The sequence below is a fragment of the Antennarius striatus genome, chromosome 1 (genome assembly GCF_040054535.1).
Source record: "Antennarius striatus isolate MH-2024 chromosome 1, ASM4005453v1, whole genome shotgun sequence".
Classification (NCBI taxonomy): Eukaryota; Metazoa; Chordata; class Actinopteri; order Lophiiformes; family Antennariidae; genus Antennarius; species Antennarius striatus.
The window spans coordinates 10,534,586-10,553,670 of record NC_090776.1 but is presented as its reverse complement, the minus strand read 5'-3'; the positions used below and the strand labels follow the sequence as shown (position 1 = coordinate 10,553,670).

Below are 19,085 nucleotides of genomic sequence, written 5' to 3'. Positions count from 1 at the left end.
TTTAGTTGCCTTATTTAGAGGCATGTTATACTATTCATTTTGAATTGCTGTATTGAGTCAGCTTTAGTATTAATTTTGATTGAGAGACTGCTTATGTGCCTATTTGAGACTCAGCCTTATTTTGTTTCTGAATTTTATTTATTTTATTTAACTATATACGTATTGCATTTTTGAGAAATGCACCTGGCCTAATTGGTTTGCTGATGTGCTTGGCCTTTTTTCTTTTGAATGTGATTTATAAAGCACACTTATTAGATTAATTACAAATCCTGTAATTAATTAGATAAATTTTTTTCATCGCCTGACAGCACAAAAAAAAACCAGGATCCTTTTTTTACAAGCTAAACCCACAAATTGTTATACGACAAGCGAGGACGACCTATTGAAAGAAAATGAGAAGAGGGTGTTTTATAGTAGATATTTATTTTATTTAACTATATTTGTATTGCATTTTCTGGGTTTGCCCTAGCCATTCGCCACTTCGCCATAGGCGAAGTAAATTCCAGATTAGTTACAAGGTTTTTAGACTGTGTAGCCACAGTGGCGTTCTTATTTTTATGGAAAAAAGGCAAAAACTTTCTGCTAGCGAGCGGCGCTAGCATCGCTACTTCCTCTAGCGATCGGCGCTAGCAAAAATAGCGCCGCTATTTCCGCATGCCGACGGAATTTAGCTGAAGCATGCCGACGGAAATAGCCGAAGTGACCCGAACGCTCCCGATCATTAAATATGCACTTGAGTCATGACCTCCTCTCGTCCAATGATAAACAAAAATAATGTTTTTTACAAGCTGAACCCGCGAATTGGTGTAAGACAAGGCGAGGACGATCGATCAAAAGAATCCAGTGTTTTATAGTAGAGTTTGTGTTAAAGTCCTCATTAATAAACAAATGGTGAATGCTGAGAGGGGGGAGAAGTGGTGACAGACCGATCAGAAGGTAAATGAAAGATATTATCAATACTTTTTTGTAGTCTTAGATAGGGCTGCCACAAACGATTATTTTGATAGTGGACTAATCACCAATTATTTTTTCGATTAGTCGACTAATCAGATCATACGTAAATTGAACGTAAAACAGCTTATCGCACCAGCATGAAGCTGCTCTTATACAGTATAAACATCAATACTTTTCAGCTTTAAGTGTTTAAGGCATATGCTAACTAAAAATAAAGACAAGGAAGATGATAGTTCATTAAACCTTTAATGAAATATGCTTGTAGCAACAAACAATTGTTTAACTGCGTAGCATAAAGAGTAAAATAAGGAAAAGGCACTTGCCTAAACAACACAAAAATAAATACTTCAGGTTTATTTTTTAGTTTTTTTCTTTCCTTAATTTGTCTTTGGCATCAAACATAGCAACAATGAGGTAGGAACCTGTAACTAAGGAATTATTACAGTTTTGGTCTCACTGACTCAAATATAACTAAAGTGCATTTTTTGCTCAGTGCTCACAACTGTATTCAACTTTACTACACTCTGACTCTATGCAATCCCTAACTACACAAGGGTCTTGTTCATAGCCAGGAAAGTTAGCATTTCTACATGTCTTGGAGAAAGGCTTGCTCTCTTTGGAGAGCAGATGTTCCCTGCTGCAGAGAAAATCCGTTTAGATGCTGTCCGTCATCAGCCTGTTCAGTGTGGACTCAGTCAGGACATTTTCTTGCTGAGGTGTGCATGTAGCTGGCTTTGTAACAAAGCCATCCATTGAAGTAGAACGTACTTTTTTAGCACTGAAACGTAATGTTAGAAAACATTAGCGCTACCACATTTCCTATTCAAACACATCACTGTTGTAGCGTTACAGAAAACACATGAAATATGTGTGTTAAGGGCGGCTGATGAATCGAATCGTCATCGCTAATGTGAACGTTCACAGCTATATGAGTAAGTAGTAAGTTAGCTCTCTGTTTATGCTAATATTAGCCGCTAACTACTTAGTTAGCTTACCGAGACGACGGTCCCTCTTCATCGTTGCCACAACCTGCTTCCTTTTCAGGTGCTCGTGCATTGCAGTTGTGCTGCCGTGAAAGGCAACTTCTGTCTTACAGATATTGTATTACACACTTTTCTCTTTTGTTTTCGTAAAATGCTCCCACACTTTTGAGGTCCGGTGCCGCCGGGTAGCCATGACACCAGAGCCCCTCTGGTATAACTTCCAGTGACATCACAGCTGGCCCCGATTACCTCTACTGCGCAGGTGTGTCAAGGACAGAAAGGCAGGCGCGGCCGTGGAGGTGCCGCAGCAGTTATGAGAGAAAAAAGATTTAAAAAAAAAAAAAGACGCGTCGACTATTAAATTAGTTGTCGACGATTTTAATAGTCGACATAATCGTGACTAGTTGAATAATCGTGGCAGCCCTAGTCTTAGACTTTTGTTCCCTGTGACCGGCAGGAATAACCAGCGATGCATGTAAATGTGTATTCACCTCGCTTGCTATTTTTCATGCCTTTTTAAATTGAAATGAAAAATCATATCGAATTTAAAAAAAAAACCTAAACTGTGGCATACTAATGGTGTTGTGAGAGGTAAAATGCATTCTAGTCCAAGTAAAACTTACAAGTAAACATTGAGTAATATTTTGTATGACTGTATCTTCACATAGTGAATGCAAGTTTTCAATTGTTGAATCTCACATACCTGCAGAGAGTAGGATAGAAATAAAGATAATTAAGCTTGAACTATTGAGTCTAGTGTATTTTTGTAGGTAAACTGAACAGAAGATTTTGCCCTCAGAATGCAGGGAAACAACCCCATTTTCTAAAAAAATTTCCCGTGGAGGACTCCCCCTGTGGAGGGTGTCCTCCCACACACCCCTACGACGAGTGTGGTTTTACACCCCCCAACAACTGAAGACTTGCATTCACTATGTTAAGATACAGTCATTCAAAATATTACTCAATGTTTACTTGTAAGTTTTACTTGGACTACAAGACATTTTAACTTTGACTTAGAAACTTTGAATTTAATAAATTTGATTCTTGGTATTATTCAATGTTTACTAGTAAGTTTTACTTGCTGTTATAGCAAGCCGCTGTCTGGACACAGAATGTGGCTTTTTGTGGCTTACTCAATTATTTTACACTGAGCCACTGTGGCTTAGTCATACTACCTCCTAGTGCAAGCCCAGGTTGAGTATCTGAATGTACTGAATGACCAGGCAATCCCATAAATGGATTTTTTCTTCCGGATGGCACGATCATATTCCAGGACAACAATGGCAAAATTTATCGGACTCTAATTGTAAAACAGTGGTCCAGGGAGCGTGAGGAATCATTTTGACAGATCAATTGGCCCCCACAGTCCTGAGCTTAACCCCGTTCAAAGTCTATGGGATGTGCTGGAGAAGACCTTGCAGAGTGGTTTGACTCCTAACGTCAATACAACAACTCGGCCAAGAATTAATATAATTCTGGACAGAAATAAATGCTATGACGTTGTACAAGGTTATCGAAACAATCCAGCGGCAAATGCGCACTGCAATCAAAGCTACAGGCAGTGCCACGAAATATTAGAGTTTGTGACTTTTTTTTGGGCCGGGCAGTATACATGACTCCTCGTACAGCCCAACATCTGTATCCATTCTATCTGCCAACCAAGATTGAAAAGGCACATTCTAGTGAAGACAAAGGTGGGCATGGATAAATAGTCTGAATAAGGTTCAATTTGGGAAACTTGTTACATAAGAAAAGTCCTGACTGCTAATCTTATCTGACTTTAGTTTTAAACTGGAAAAACATTGTTTCTGTCTTAATTTAAGAAATCCCAAAAAGAAATGTAAATTCAGTTCTTCTCTTTGTATTCATCCTGTCATACTTGCATCTGTTTGAGATTGTGTTGTTGACAATAGTCTCACTTCACTTGTCATTGGCTAGCAGGCTTGCTTTAATGGACATGGAATGGGATTCCATCCTAGCTTGTAGCAGCCAGATGTATCACAAATGTGTCAGTGGAGAGGAATCTCCATCTTTTTGGGAGGTTTTATTCCCATTTATACATCCAAGATAAAAAAAAATGGTGTTAAGAGCTTATGCATGCTTATGTGATGCCACCACATAAGTATGCAGAGGTGTGAGGACCATGCAGCAAAAAATAAAGAAATTCACTGCCAAGAAAATGGTGTCCTATTGTGAAAGGTGCCAAAAGCCAGCAGACCTAACATCAGTTGTGCTATGATTTCTGTCAGTTGCTTAATACTGACCATTATTTGCAAAGTGACTTCTTTTTTTTTTACAATTTTAATGATTGTATGAAAATTATGAATTTTTACAGAGTAAATGATGCCGTTTACTGTAGCTCAACTTTAAAGCAATCATCCATCCATCCATTTGCTATGCCAGTTTTTTCTGCCGTCATGGGTCGCAGGGTTGCTGGAGCCTATCCCAGGTGACTGGGTGAGACCGGCCAATTCGCCTCAAGTGCATGTTTTTGGTGATGGCAGGAAGCCAGAGAACACAGAGAACCCAGGCACACACAGAGAGGTCATACAAACTCCGCAAAGAGCGCGACTCAAACCGGGAACCACAGCGCTACACACTCCGCCACCGTGCCACTCTATATTGTATTATGTTACATTATATTAATAATAATAATAATAATTTTCACAATTTGGCAGTCAACAAAAACAATTTTAAGTGAAGGCAGTTGTGTATCAATCAGACAGACACATCTATACATAAATAGTTTAAGCATTAGCTCTGTACAACTAAACAAAACAACAAAGCAAATCACAAGTAGCAACGTAATAAACATCACCAAATACCATCACTGTAACAACGAAGGGACATTAGCTCAATTCAGCCCTGTGTGTGTGCGCGCGCACGCGTGTCCATATGATTTTCATCCCCGCAGGGAAATTAATGGCACATCTAGTTAGTTTTAAATCGTGCATATACCTGTATACTGTATGTGTGTGTGTGTGTATATATATATATATAACACACTTTATTGTCCGCCCAAATAAGCAACTTGTAAGGGGGATGGCGCCTTGCTCAAGGGTGCCTCGGCAGTGCTCCGGAGATGAGTTGACACCTCCCACTGTCAGCTTACCTCCGGGTGTTGTTTTTGGGTATAACAGGAATCGAAACGCCGATCTTGAAACACTGGGCGACCAACTGTACCACCCGCTCTTGCACTGAGTCACTGCTGCCCCCAGTGGCAATTAAGTCACTGAACCAAACTATCAGAGTTTTACTTTGGTAGCAGGCGGGAAAGCGTTGTGCTGTAGTGTTACCTAGTTTATGTTGCACATCCAGAGATTATTGTAAATATACATGTTAACATTTTTATCTAAGAAAACACATTTTTCATCTGAAATCCTTACTCCTCGATACCATCATTGGTGGCAGCAGTAGATCAGTTCATAGGGACTTGCCGTGGGGACCAGAGCGTAACCAGTTTAAAACCTGTGCAGAACACAGACTGGAATGTGAACTGGTGATGTTGGCCAGTTCACCTCCTTGGCATTGCCAAGTTGACCTTGATTATGGCACCAAACTGCCTGAACTCTTCCCAGGAAGCTGCCAAGTGCCAGACCTTCACTTATCACTTCATATCCTCCCCACTGCATGTGTCAGTTTGTGGTCATGAAAACTTTTGAATACATTTTAAGCTGTCACTTGTGGATTACTGTAGCAGCATTTTTACATGCCAAGCCAAATAAACTGTCGACTAGCTTCAAACATCAGAGAGCTCCGCCACTAGGCTCTTGATCAGAGTACAGAGGTTTGAATAAGTCACCCCAGCATTCACCTCCTTACACTTGCATTTTGTTTGATAATTACTTACAAATCACTTTAAGGTATGAATCCTCAGTATGTCTCAGATTTTTTATCCCCACATAACCCAATCCGCTCTTTGACAATTACAGCTTTAAGGGATAGGTTTGTTCTCTACAATGTGAGAAACAAAGGGATCTTCCATTCCTTACCATTTTAATGGTCATCTTAAGAGTGTTTTTCTTATCTTGTCACTCTACTAGATCAGACGTCAAGATCAGCTCCTCCATGCATTTCTCTCATCTCCTCCAGTTCCAGGTCAATTTGAACTCTTGGAGATTTTTCAAGAAATGAGTTTTAGTTGTGGCAATTGAACTCTAAGCAGAGGAATGTCTTTGTCCTTCTTGACTTTGGCAGCTTTCCCTTCCAGCTGTTTTTTTTTTAGCTGCAGCTCTGCAGTGGAATAATGTAAGTCGTGTCTCCTTCAGCTGGTCAGTCTGCTGCTCTTGATTCCTGACCTCTCTTTCTTTGTTGAAGCCTGTTCCCACCCAGAATGTTTGACAGGCTTTTTGCATTATCTCCAGGTGAAACTTTTACAGCTGGAGTTTCAGCATTTCCATTTCTTCAACCCATGCATCCTATTTATTTATTAAAATGTTCATGAAAATTGGTAAAATAGTTTGAAATGAGGATGTGGAAAGGTGGGTTCTTGTTTTGATTATTACCATTGTCCCATCCTTCTGTTAAGACTACATCAAAATTATAAAGTCTTTGTAGTGGTGGTAGCTGTAGCTATGGTAATAGTAGAGTATGTTAATCAACCCTAGTATTTCATATTTATTGATTTATTAATTTTTCTCTACCCTGCACAAAAGAACATTTTTTAAATTAAAATACATTACTTGACAGCTGTCTTCAGATCCTGAATAACATAAATGTGGTGAATAAGATTCAGGGATAAAAAGAATCTTGACCTATTGATGCTCTCGTCCATCAAGTTATAGTGTCTTAACAATATTTAAGTAAGTAGAAAATACTGTACATTGACTATTTCTTTGTGAGTGATTTTCCCGTATGCAATGCATCTATCTAGTCTTTTGCATGAAATTCCTGTATTTTTGTAATTCACATGTAGCCATTGAGAACTGGAGGTCAGTTTGGCAAATTGCAAAAAAAACCCCAACCTATTAATATCTTCTCTGGTCTCAAAATGCAACCTAACCAGAAATAAACAATGAAAATGTTGCATTTTAACTGGTATATTAATTTTGGTAGTTTTAGAATGTCTTCTAATTAGCAGGTTTTTCATACTCAAATTGTCTACTCTCTGGAGTTAAACAATATGTGTGGAGGCTCAGGAGTCGATTCCATGTGGATTAGGTAGTCTTATTCAGTGCATAGCACAGTCTTGTAGCTTTAGGATGTTGACATTTTTCATTTGACTGATTTGTCAAGTGAGATGCCAGTAAGAAGATGCATGATGAAAAGTCTAGCGATGGATTGTAAAGTGTTCCGGATAGGTGTGTGCTTGCATTTCCATAGTTTATGAAAACATTAATCAGTTGTATCAGTTCAAAACCAGTAGTAATCTGTGATTATTTTATCCTCTAAATATGGAATGTGGAAGTGTGCTCTATTCTACCTAAATGAAAGTAAACTAAAACTAAATGAAAGTCTATTTCACAACAAATTCTTGAGAATGTTTGCTATGAAGTAGACTGCGGCGATTGTTGTTGACCATTAGAAGGATTTTCTCCATGCATATTGCGTATCAGTAACACTGACACACCTAATTGGTGTGATGTATGCAAAGGGAATTTGATTCAGAAGATTTTATTTTATATAGGCCATAGACTTTTTTAAGTTCTCTCGCTGCTGCCCCATTACTGTTCACAACCATGTAACTGGTAGCCTGGAGTTTAAATTGCGCTTCGTAAGCGTGTCTCTTTGCTGATGCCATTGTTGGGGGTCTTTAGCCATACAAATGTGGTACAGTGCAGAGGTGTGGTACCTGAGGTGTGCCAGAGGTAGCCTTGCATCATGTTCACGAATTGGTCTGTAGCTGTCAGCATACGTAATGACGTCTTCTGTCCTATGTCAGTGGAAAATGGCCAATCTGGTGGAGCGCTGACTAAAATTGCACAAAACATTTTTACAGGTTTTGTACACATTAGACACTTCGTGTTAAGAGGCGCATTGGTTTTTGAGAAAATTAAAGGCTTTCAAGCGCTCCTAAGTGTGCAAAATATGGTACACGTGTGCCTATTCTAAGAAGAACATGATATTGTCTCATTAGAGTTGGGAAATAATGTGCATCCTCTCTTGAAGCTCATTGACACTGCATACTGAGCTGTACAAAGATATTATTGTCATTATGTGATGTTGCTGAATAGCAGGTAATCTTGTACTTAGGGCTAATGCGTGGGTCGATTTGTTTGACATCAAACTCAACACAGTGACTGACATGAAGACAGAAACAAAAAAAAACGTTTTCTTTTAATGATAGGAAAAACAATATAAATGGTTTCCATTCAGTCTCCTGTGTATAATTACAAATGCAGGGAAAGAAAAGGGTTTTACAGATGTTATGATCAAATTATTGTTTCAACAATAATTTGATAAAAATACTACATGGAAATAAAAAAAAGAATACTACAGATGCAGTATTTGCTTTGAGAATGTTGATAGAGAAGTGCAGAGAAGGCCAGAGGGAGCTGCATTGTGGTTTTGTAGATCTAGAGAAAGATTATGACGGTGTGCCCAGAGAGGAACTATTAGGAAGTCTGGAGTGGCAGAGAAGTGTGTTAGAGCAGTGCAGGACATGTGTGAGGACTGTAAGACAGTGGGGAGGTGTGCTGTAGGTGCGACAGGATTTCAAGGTGGAGTTGGGACTGCATCAGGGGTCAGCTCTGAGCCCCTTCTTGTTAGCTCTGGTAATAGACAGGCTGACAGACGAGGTTAGACAGGAATCTCCACGAACTATGATGTTCGCAGATGACATTGTGACCTCTACTGAGAGCAGGGAACAGGTGGAGGAGAAGCTAGAGAGGGGGAGGTTTGTCCTGGAAAGGAGAGGAATGAAGGTTAGCCGCAGTATGACAGAGTACAGGTGTGCGAATGAGAGGGACCCAAGTGGAAGAGTGAGGTTACAGGGAGAAGATACCAAGAAGATGGAGGATTTTAAGAACTTAAGGTCAACAGTACAGAGAAATAGAGAGTGTGGAAAAGCGAGGAAGAAGCGTGTACAAAAGGGATGGAACTGGTGGAGAAAAGTGTGATGTGTGATAGAAAAGTTTCAGCTAAAATGAAAGGAAAGGTGTACAAAACTGTGGTGAGACCAGCGATGTTTGGCCTAGTGTTACTGAGGAAAAGACAGACATAGCTTGAGGTAGCAGAGATGAAGATGTAGAGGTTCTCTTTGGGAGTGAGCAAGATGGATAGGATCAGGAATGAGTACATCAGAGGGACAGCACATGTTAGAGAGGCCAGACTGAGATGGTTTGGACATGTCCAGAGGAGAGATAGTGAATATTGGTAGAAGTATGCTGAGTGTTGAACTGACCAAAGACCAAAGAGGAGGTTTATGGATGTAGTGAAAGAGGACATGAAGGTAGTTGGTGTGAGAGAAGAGGAAGCAGAAGACAGGGTTAGATGGAGACAACTGATTAACGACCCCTAAAGGGAAAAGCCGAAAGGAGAAGATTTTCTATGCTTTCTTCCAATCTGGAGCCTTTAACATCAATGATACTGTTCGTCTTCTCTCCATTTCTGGCTGAGTGAGAGCTGCAGGGAAATAGAGTAACTTACCATAAATCTCAACAAACTGTCAATCATTTTCCATCTCTGGTGGTCTTCGGTCACCCTTTTTTGTGTTGGTGCTGTGTCTGTGTTAACAAATTAAGCCAAAATTTTATCTTTTGCTATGTTAATAGTAGATTTTATCGAGCTACTTGAAAGTTTTACAAGTATTTTTCCTACCAGTACTTAATTCTGGCTATGACATCCATGAGCCACAGTACATCACAAATTAAATTTAGTGTCAAGCCAAAAAACAAACTTTTATTACATCTGTCATCCAAAAGAAGCATTTACTTGAAATAGACTGGAGATAAAAAGATACATTTGCATAAACAAGATGGTTATTTAAGCAGAAGACTTAAAAGCATTTCACTATCAAACAAGAAATGACAACCTACTAAGAAAGCAGAAGAATATTAAGTCTTGCATCAAAGTTTGATATTCATCTAACAACATTGTCCTTATCTGCTTTTCTACCACTTTCTTTTCCCCTTAGGTGTGCCTCTCTCCACTCAGTGGGGCCCGCAAGGTTACTTTTATGCAATCCAGATTGCTCAGTATGGTTTAAGCCATTACAGCAAAAACCTGACTGAGCGCCCCCCCAACATTGAGGTCTGTGATTCCGCAGAGGAGAGAGACAGTCGGGCCAGCAAAGCACTCTGGACTGTGCCAAAAGGATGCAGCCTCGTCCGTGTCAACGAGAAGTCCCGCTCTACCTCTGTGCGTCAGTTCAATGCCCCAGGTACGTACGGCTGCCATGAGCCTGACAGACTCAGGAGCTTATCTCCGATACACTTACTGTAGAAGGCTTGATATGCAAATACACCCTGAGGACAGGATGAGAGTCCGCTGTGAAGCACAGCCATAGGCTGAGAATACAGGCAAACACCACAGGACCCACCACAGGAGATGTTCCTTGACATTATGAAGAAGACAATTTCATGGTAGCTGTGCTTTTACAAAGAATATCGGGGTTTTGTATTGATCACTGTGATGAGTCATTATCAGCTAGAGGAATTTGCTCTTAATTTTGTGTAACAGTAACATGATTAAAAACAAGGTTGAGGATCAGCTAACGTTTAGCTATATTATTTTTTCGGGGTCATTGTAGCCCATATAGATTTTATAAAAGGTATTTAGTGCTTGCCTTTTGTTAAGACCAACATAGTGATTAACACAATATTTTTGGAAGGATAGGCAGTTTTTGGTGCAATCAGATTTGCAGTTTGAACTCCTAGGACAGGGTAGCATGGTGGCACAGAAGGCAGTGCTGTTGCCTCACAGCGAAAGTCTTCTGTCCTTTTCTACCTGGGTCCTTTCTATGCATATTTTGCACGTTATTCCCGCTGTCTCTGGGTTCTCCAGCTTCCTGCCACCACCAAAAACATCTAACTTATTTTAATTGATCACTCCACAATGCTTATAGGTTAGAGTGTTGGCATGTGGGGTGTGTGTCTTTCTGTGTGGGCCCGCAATGAACTGGCAGCTCATCCAGGGTGTCCTGCCCCTCTTGCCCGTAGTTAGCTGAGATAGGCTCCATCATAACCCGTGACCCGTGTTTTTGATAAGCATAAAATAATAAAATCAAATGCTCTCTCTGTCTCTCTCTCTCTCTTTTTTTTTTTTTGTGGCAGCCTGTTTTACCCAGTGCTGTTTTTATATTTCCTTTTAATCTCCAGCAGATATTTCCAGACTGCCTTTCATTGAGCTGCTGCCTCTGCTGTAATTTTCGCCTCCTTCTAATTCACCCACTTTCTCATCAACAATTTCTTTTCATTTCACCACCCTACACTTTCTCTCCTCCTTTGCTCCTCGCTCACCTTGCTTGCGGCTCCAGCACAGATTCATAGCTCTTTCCTTGACATCATCATGTTTTCATCACCAGTCCTCAGCTTTTCTTCGGAAGTCTTCATTCTCCATTAATCTCCCTCCAATATCCAGATTTCAGTCGTCCCACTTTATTTACTCATTTTCAGCCACTTATCACTCCTCATCCCATGTGAACTTCCTAACCATTGCAATCACATTACCTCTCCATTTTAAAAGCTTATTCTCCTCTCATGTCCAAACTTCTCTTCCTCTGCTGTCACTTTCTCTTTGCCTCAGTCTACTTGCTCCATCTCCCCTTTTTGTGCTGGATCTCTTCCTAACATATTTAGGTCACCAGCATTTAACAAATCTCAAATGCTGCCAAGTCAATCAAATGTCTGTCCCAGATAAAAAGCTGAATCTACCATCCGCACTTTCCTGCATGAGCACTCTCCAACACTGAGCACCTTTATTTTCTCAATCCCTTTGTGGTCAGTTGATTGTTTAGAAATATAGTTTTCACAAACCAAACGGAGTCAGAATTAGCAATTGACTAATTATGGAGTTAGCCACACTACACTTATGAGATATTTACGAGCCACTCAAGATTTCTTATTTTATGTTGTTGAAATGATGATCCAGAAGAGAATGTGTCTTTTTTATACTGATAAACAATAATCCTTAAGATATAACTCTTCAATATACTTTAATGCTACGAGTCTCTACTGATTTTATGTGCTTACTGTTAAACCCATCAGTCCTATATTGATTTAATTGAAGTATCAATCAGTTATAATTCCAACCGTGATCTAATTCTGCATAAAATGGTAATTGTTTTCTTTGGTGCAGCAAGACACTGAAAATGCAACCTAGCAGAGCTTCTTTGAAAAGAATCATTTGATAGAAGACATGCAATATTTAAAAGCAGTAACAAGAAGAGAAAAACACCGGGAATACCAATGAGGACCGTAATGTATTTCACCTCAAGTCAAGGGTTATGTATAGAAATGTCAGCTGTTTTCTTCAGGGCTTCAGACCTTTTTTTTTTGTCTGCATGTGTTTTCATAGTTTAACACCTCAAAATGGTGTCAACATTTTATGAGATCAATGCATTTTTTAGTCTTGCAGCAAAATCCTTTTTTTTTCTATTTTATTGTGTGCATGTGACCATCCCCAGCCCTCTCTGGGAACTAAGTTTTCAATCTTTACTAGAATTTCCTGTTATGAGCCAGAGGAGGAAGCACTACACCTCTGAGTTAAGGGGGAAACCAGAGGGAGACAGGGAGACTTGAAACAAACAGGGGGGAGGACAGAGAGGCAGTGCCATTAGAGTGGAAGGACTTCAGGGCTTCAGACCTTTAAAGGTATTCAAGAAGGCAGCGCTCATCAGGAACTGATATTTTGTACGCCCATGGTGTCAGGTCTTGAGTGCACCCTGAGGACAATAAAAGATTCTGATATGCAGATGCTACAGTTGCTAATATAAAATTATTTTTAAAAATGTACAAATATGACAGTATATAGCATAAATTAGATAACTAGAAACACTTTACATCTGCTGTGACAGCTTGAAAATAAAAGCGCGGTGTATTTCTGTATTTGCATGGTTGTAATGTGAAGCAGCACCAATAGGAAATATAACATTAACATGACAAGTGGATTAATACATGTCTGAATATTAAAGGGTGACGCTGACAGTAAACATTGTAATCTGAATCCAGCACAGGAATAGACGGCTCAATGGTCCCAGTATGAAGTGATTGATTCCGGTTCATTGAATGACCATCTCAAATGCTGACTGTTAACAGGAGTTATTTTTTACAAGGTGAAAACAGATTTCTAATGTAAATAAATATTTGCTACCCCTGTCAACATGAAACTTTCCCTAAAGAGTTCACGTTTTTTGTTCATACTGTGCGTCCTGTGTCACCACTGTAACATACAGCAGTTTAAGTGAATAATCACATTTAGCTTTTATCTTTTATATTCACTCGCCCACAACATATGTATACCACATACCTTTTAAGTGTTCGTTTAACATTCCAGTGCATACAAGCAGTTATCTATGCTGACATATGTTCAGCTGCATGTCATCTCTTTCTCCTTCCTCACTGCTAAATAGCTAGGGTTAAGCAGAGCATACGAGGTGAAATCTTGTCTATATTCCCTGCCCATCCTTTATTGATGCTAGAGTAATCACAGGGCCAGAGTACAAATCCACTTACTCTTTGCTTTGCCTTAAGTAATGGATTTATGAGTGCATTAAAGAGCTGTAGTCATCCATAGGCCCCTGCCAGACTGGCTCTCTCCTTCATTTTCGTCTTCATCGACTGCCTCGGTCTCATTTGGCCTTTTCTGCTCTGCTTTCTCAGATCATGTCATATGAGATCTCTTTGTCTCTCACTCAACTGTCTCCTCATTGTTTTCTGTTTTTCACTCTTTCTGGGTTTAAGGACTCTCCATTTTATTGCTCTTCCTTTTCTTGAATCCCATACTCTTTATCTCTCTTTATCATTTGGGGTACCTTCATGAGAAAGGCTTTTTTCCGGGAAGTAATCAGGCCATGGGAGAGATGATTCCAGAAGCTGTTGCTAGTTCAGGGAGTTGACATCTATCCAGTAACTGAAGTACTTTCCAAAGAGTTGACTTAAATGTAAGGAGTGCAGTGGCAATGTGGAATTTGAATAGGAAGAGTGACATAGAAAAGTCACTGCAGTGCACCAGCTCCTTCTCCAGAGTCTTCCTAACATTCTGCTCCTTTCTTCTGTGTATTCCCTCCCTTCTGCACTCCTCCTAATTAAGCTCTCTGCACTGATATGTCTGCATTGGTCATCCCATGAGCATAAGTTTGGCATGGCACACAAGTAATAATAAAATAAGATTCTCTATGTTTAGGAGAATGTTTTTATAAGCTAACGATCAGTGGGAAATGTAAGTATTGACTCAGTGGAACACAGTGGAAAGATGAGTGATCATGTGAACATGCCATCAAATAGGAGTAAAATTAAAGTCACATTGGAAAAGTCTTCTCAGTCAGTTTGTGGAGAATTACTTGGTTGTCGTCTTCAGCTACTAAAAGCAGTCAAATTTAGAAAGATTGTTTACTCCTTCAATTTTGATTAATTATACCCATTTTTAGCACTTTCTCTTTTTATCTGCTGTACCCACTCCCCTCGCTTCCTTACACCACAGAGTCATCAGAAGGTGTGTCCCTTCAGCTGGGTAACTCCAAAGACTTCATTATCAGCTTAGATGTCAAGTTTGTCTCAAACGGCAGCCTTTCTGTGGTCCTGGAAACCACAGACAAAGGCCCACCCTTCACTATCCACTACGTGACCAGCACACTGCTCATCGCATTCAAAGACCGGGACATCACCTATGGTATTGGTCCACGAACCTCCTGGAGCACTTTGACCCGAGACCTGGTTACTGACCTCAGGAAGGGTGTTGGGCTGTCCAACACCAAGGCTGTGAAGGCCACCAAGGTTCGTTTATCTCACATATGTAAGGCTGATTGTCTTTAATGGTAACTACAGTATGTCTGATAAGTAATGAAGAAAAGTTTTGACGGAGAATCTAGAAGGACATTGACATGTGTCGACTTGTTAAATGTGAGGATTTGCTCTTTATTTTATGCTACATTGTGGAGCCATTACATTATTGTTTTAACATTTATTGGGTTGAAGTCACAAGTAAAGTTTTGGGGGGAAAAATGACCAAAAAAAATCTGTTTTTAATTCAAGAGAACCAGGACACAGTAACATTTAGAGATGATTAACCATGTTAGAATCATGCCTGATTTGGAATCCATTAATTATTTTTTCTCCCTTTGTGTGTGATGTCCTCAGATCATGCCTAAGCGGGTGGTGCGGCTTGTCCTACGTGGGCATGGCTTTGTTGACAACATCACGATCTCCACCACTGCCCACCTGGCCTCCTTCTTTGCAGCCAGTGACTGGCTCGTCCGTAACCAGGATGAAAAAGGAGGCTGGCCCATAATGGTCACTCGTAAACTGGGCGAAGGCTTTCGGCCTCTGGAGCCTGGCTGGTACTCAGCCATGGCTCAGGGCCAGGCTATGTCCACCCTGGTAAGAGCCTACCTCCTCACCAAGGATCAGGCTTATCTCAGTGCTGCCCTTAAGGCAGTCGGACCCTACAAGGTGCCTTCATCACAGCACGGGGTCAAAGCTGTTTTCATGAACAAATATGATTGGTATGAGGAATACCCCACCACGCCCAGCTCCTTTGTTCTCAACGGCTTCATCTATTCTCTTCTGGGACTCTTTGACTTGACTGAGACAGCTGGGGAGAAGCTTGGCAGGGAGGCTGGGCAGCTGTTCAGCAAAGGCATGGAGTCGCTAAAGGCTATGCTGCCACTCTTTGACACTGGGTCTGGGAGTATTTATGACCTGCGCCACTTCATGCTGGGCACAGCTCCCAACCTGGCCCGCTGGGACTATCACACCACGCACATTAACCAGCCTACCTGAATACTAGACACTCATCTCAAGCTACAGTGGCAAAGGTTGCAGGAAAATAAAGATCGGGAAGCACCAACTAGACAAAGAGTAAATTCATGTAGTCTAGAGCTCAGCTGAATGGAAAGCTGCATCCTTTAGAGTATGAACTAACAGAATTGAGGCACGCACAGACACACAATGTGAACATCCAGATTCTGGATGTTCACATTGTGTGTCTGTGCGTGCCTCAATTTGTTTAGGTTCACACTCTAAAGGATGAGTTTATTCAGCTGCAGCTCTCAGCACATGAAATTTCTCCTTCTCTGTTGGAGGTTAGATCTTTTTTTCCCTGCAACATTGACTGTAGCTTGAGTATGAGTGTTAGTATTCAGGAAGGCTGTGTATGTGCAAGTAAGTGTTTTTAAATTAAAAATATACTGTTTGAAAAATAGAATCTAATTATTGTAAAATATGGCTGGAATTTTAGATTAAAATGTTCCAAAAGTTAACTAACATCATTGGGCTGTACAAGGCACATATGTATTGTATTGCGGACACACACACACATAAATATACATGGAAGTTAACATGCTAACCAGGCCCATAGTTGTGAAGACATCTGATCGTACCTTGAAATTAGAGACGAATCTGTGTGGCTGTTCTGATTGATTTGTTCTAAAAGCTTTCTAAGATTTGGGTAAATAAGTTTAAAAAAAAAATCACAAAGTGTTGAGAAAAAAATTATTTTTATACCAGTTGTCCTCGCTGTACAAACATACAATTGTACACCTTCTGAATTCAAGTTTATATGTTTTATCAAAGGAAGGCGTGTTAAAACGCCTTTTTAATCATAAATCACACTTGATTCAAAAGAATACAAACATGAGTGAATCTTATCAAAAACCTTCTTGATTTTTCCTTTTTCTTTCAAATTCTAGACATATATTTTAGAAAAGCTCCTTTAAAAAGAATCGCAAGTTGAATATTCTGTGATGCACCATGACAGATATTGTTTTTATCCAGATGTCCAACATATATTGAACCAAATTAACTGTAAAAGAAAGACAGTATATAAAAACCTTATTTTGAAAGAAGAATGTTGCCAAAAAAAACTCATTTATGAATACATTTATCAATACTAATAGTTTAAGCACACTGTGTTTACAATAGCTTAAAAATAATTGAGCTGTTGTTGTTTTACAGAAATGCAAATGCTTTCCAACCCCCAGCTTCCAGTTCCTCTCTGAAACCCTTTCTCCTAATCCAGTTACATTGCCACAAATAAATGTGGAGAGAATAATTAATGATGAGATAATTTAGTTCCTTTAATATATTTTTGATTGATATATACATTGATTAAATACCAATCTAGCTGCTTTAAATGAGCTGTATGGAACCATCTTTATTTGAGATTTCAGAAGTTTAGCCAGCCTCTTCCCAGAAGTGTCCCCATTTCCTTCACTGTGTTGAGCTGAATGTTTGTATTAACGCACCTGCTCAGTGATTCAGGTGTCATCTGGCACCAGGTTCTTTAACTTTAAATATGGAAGATTCTGTAAGCAGCATCCTATTACATTCCTCAATACGCCTGCAAAAAGCATTTTTTAAAAATCTTGATTAATACTTAAACTAAGCTGTTGGTGCTGTTGCTGTAATAATTAATAATGGTACCTTTGTTTGGTGTTTTAGGATGACAAACCATGTGCTTCCATTCTTAACTGTAACCAAAAACTACTCACATCCATTAGTTTGTCCCCTTCAAAATGTATTTTCCCACATAAATAAGGTAGTAAACAGTTGAACGTAACATCGAGTCAGTCAGACATCAATGTTGAATCTATCCATGTAGGTGTGTCGTATTTTAGCAGAATGCGGACTGGCAATTCCTTCTAATCTCATGCTTGTAATGCTTTGTGAAGATCAGTCTATATTGCTACTGCGGTATTATTTTTAAGCTGCAGTCATGCTACAATGATTTACACAGAACCAACAGTGAGTAAACTAAGGCTCAGATAAATCCTTGGTGTTGACACTGAATGTAAGGGAATGTCATGAATTGGGATGGGTGCACATGTTTGCTGCAGGGTTGCAGCTGTCATGTCAGCTTGCTACTTTGATACGGATAATGTCAAGAGTGCTATAGGTCATCTTGTATTTTGGAGGAATGTAAATAAGGTTGTCAGTGTCATCACCCTCTCATTGTTCCTCTCAGCTGTTGTGGGTGCATGAACTCATTGGCGTTTTCAGTCAGATCCTGCTGTCCATTGTACAAGGAGAACCCGACATGCAGAGACGCTAACAGTTTACCCAGCTAATGGGCTGGAGTGTCTGCACACAGTCCTGTCACTGGCCGGGGCTGAGTCAGCATTCATCACACTCACTAAGAAAACAACGTGAAGCCCTCAGCATTAATGAGGCTTCCATTGATCTGCTCAAAGATCTTTAATGGTGTGCAGGAGCATCTCACTGGTTGTTCCTTTGAGACTGTTGATGGGGACTTTTCTTTAGATATATTCATACAGCAGAGGTCAGCTTGTATTTAGAGCTGTTTTCTGAAAGGGTCCCTTTTAAGCTGTGATTTTTAAAGTCAAAGTCAAGAGGAGCGTGGGATTACTTTTGATGTGACAGAAAAAAGTCCTCCAAGTACATTTTGGTCACCTCTGTTTCTTTTATGACTCAACTTATAGCCTTCATGACTAAATGAGTTTCTAGCAGAGGGTTTGGGGAACTTAAGAAAGCAAAGTGGAATTTTAAGAAAAAAGGTTAAAAAAGAAGAGCAGTTATATATTTTGCAAGAATAAAACCATTTTAGGATGATAACGTTGTGGTCTAAAGTTACGGAAGAATCAGCCCAAGTCTCACAGTAAAAGGTGTAATTGGCTTCTTCAGCTCGGGTTACCTGGTAGTTCATGTTGCTTATACATCCCCTCTTACACTTCCTGATCTGCTCATTGACAATCAGGGCTGACCAGATATGTTTGCCAGTTCGTTTTTGAAATCTGGTTTTTAAAATAATCTGACTCTGAAGCTAGCATTAGCTAGTATGCTATTGTTGACAGTTGTTAACTGATGGATAGACAAGAGTGATTTAAAATGTTTTCCCGGGAATTTCCTCACATGTTCTTTTTGTGTCCTCCCTTGTGACTTTGTTGTAAATGGGTAAAGCTCTGGTTATTTTGTTTGCGATAGGCAGCTGCTTCACCAGAGATCACCTAATGTTGTGTATTTTTTGTCGCCTCTGGCACGAAAATCTAAATGAAATCTAAAAGTGTGCACATGTGAGAATTGAGAGAAGAATATT

General features: G+C 39.8%; 1 protein-coding gene across 1 annotated transcript in view; it reads left to right on the top strand.

The window, feature by feature from the left end:
* glceb (glucuronic acid epimerase b) overlaps nt 1–15,814 on the top strand; it is a 73,870-nt gene extending 58,056 nt beyond the window's left edge. Inside the window, exons 4-6 of the mRNA XM_068316945.1 lie at nt 10,012–10,257; nt 14,517–14,809; nt 15,173–15,814. Coding sequence (XP_068173046.1) covers nt 10,012–10,257; nt 14,517–14,809; nt 15,173–15,814 — 1,181 coding nt within the window. The remainder of the gene's footprint in view (nt 1–10,011; nt 10,258–14,516; nt 14,810–15,172) is intronic.
* Nucleotides 15,815–19,085: the final 3,271 nt, after the last annotated feature.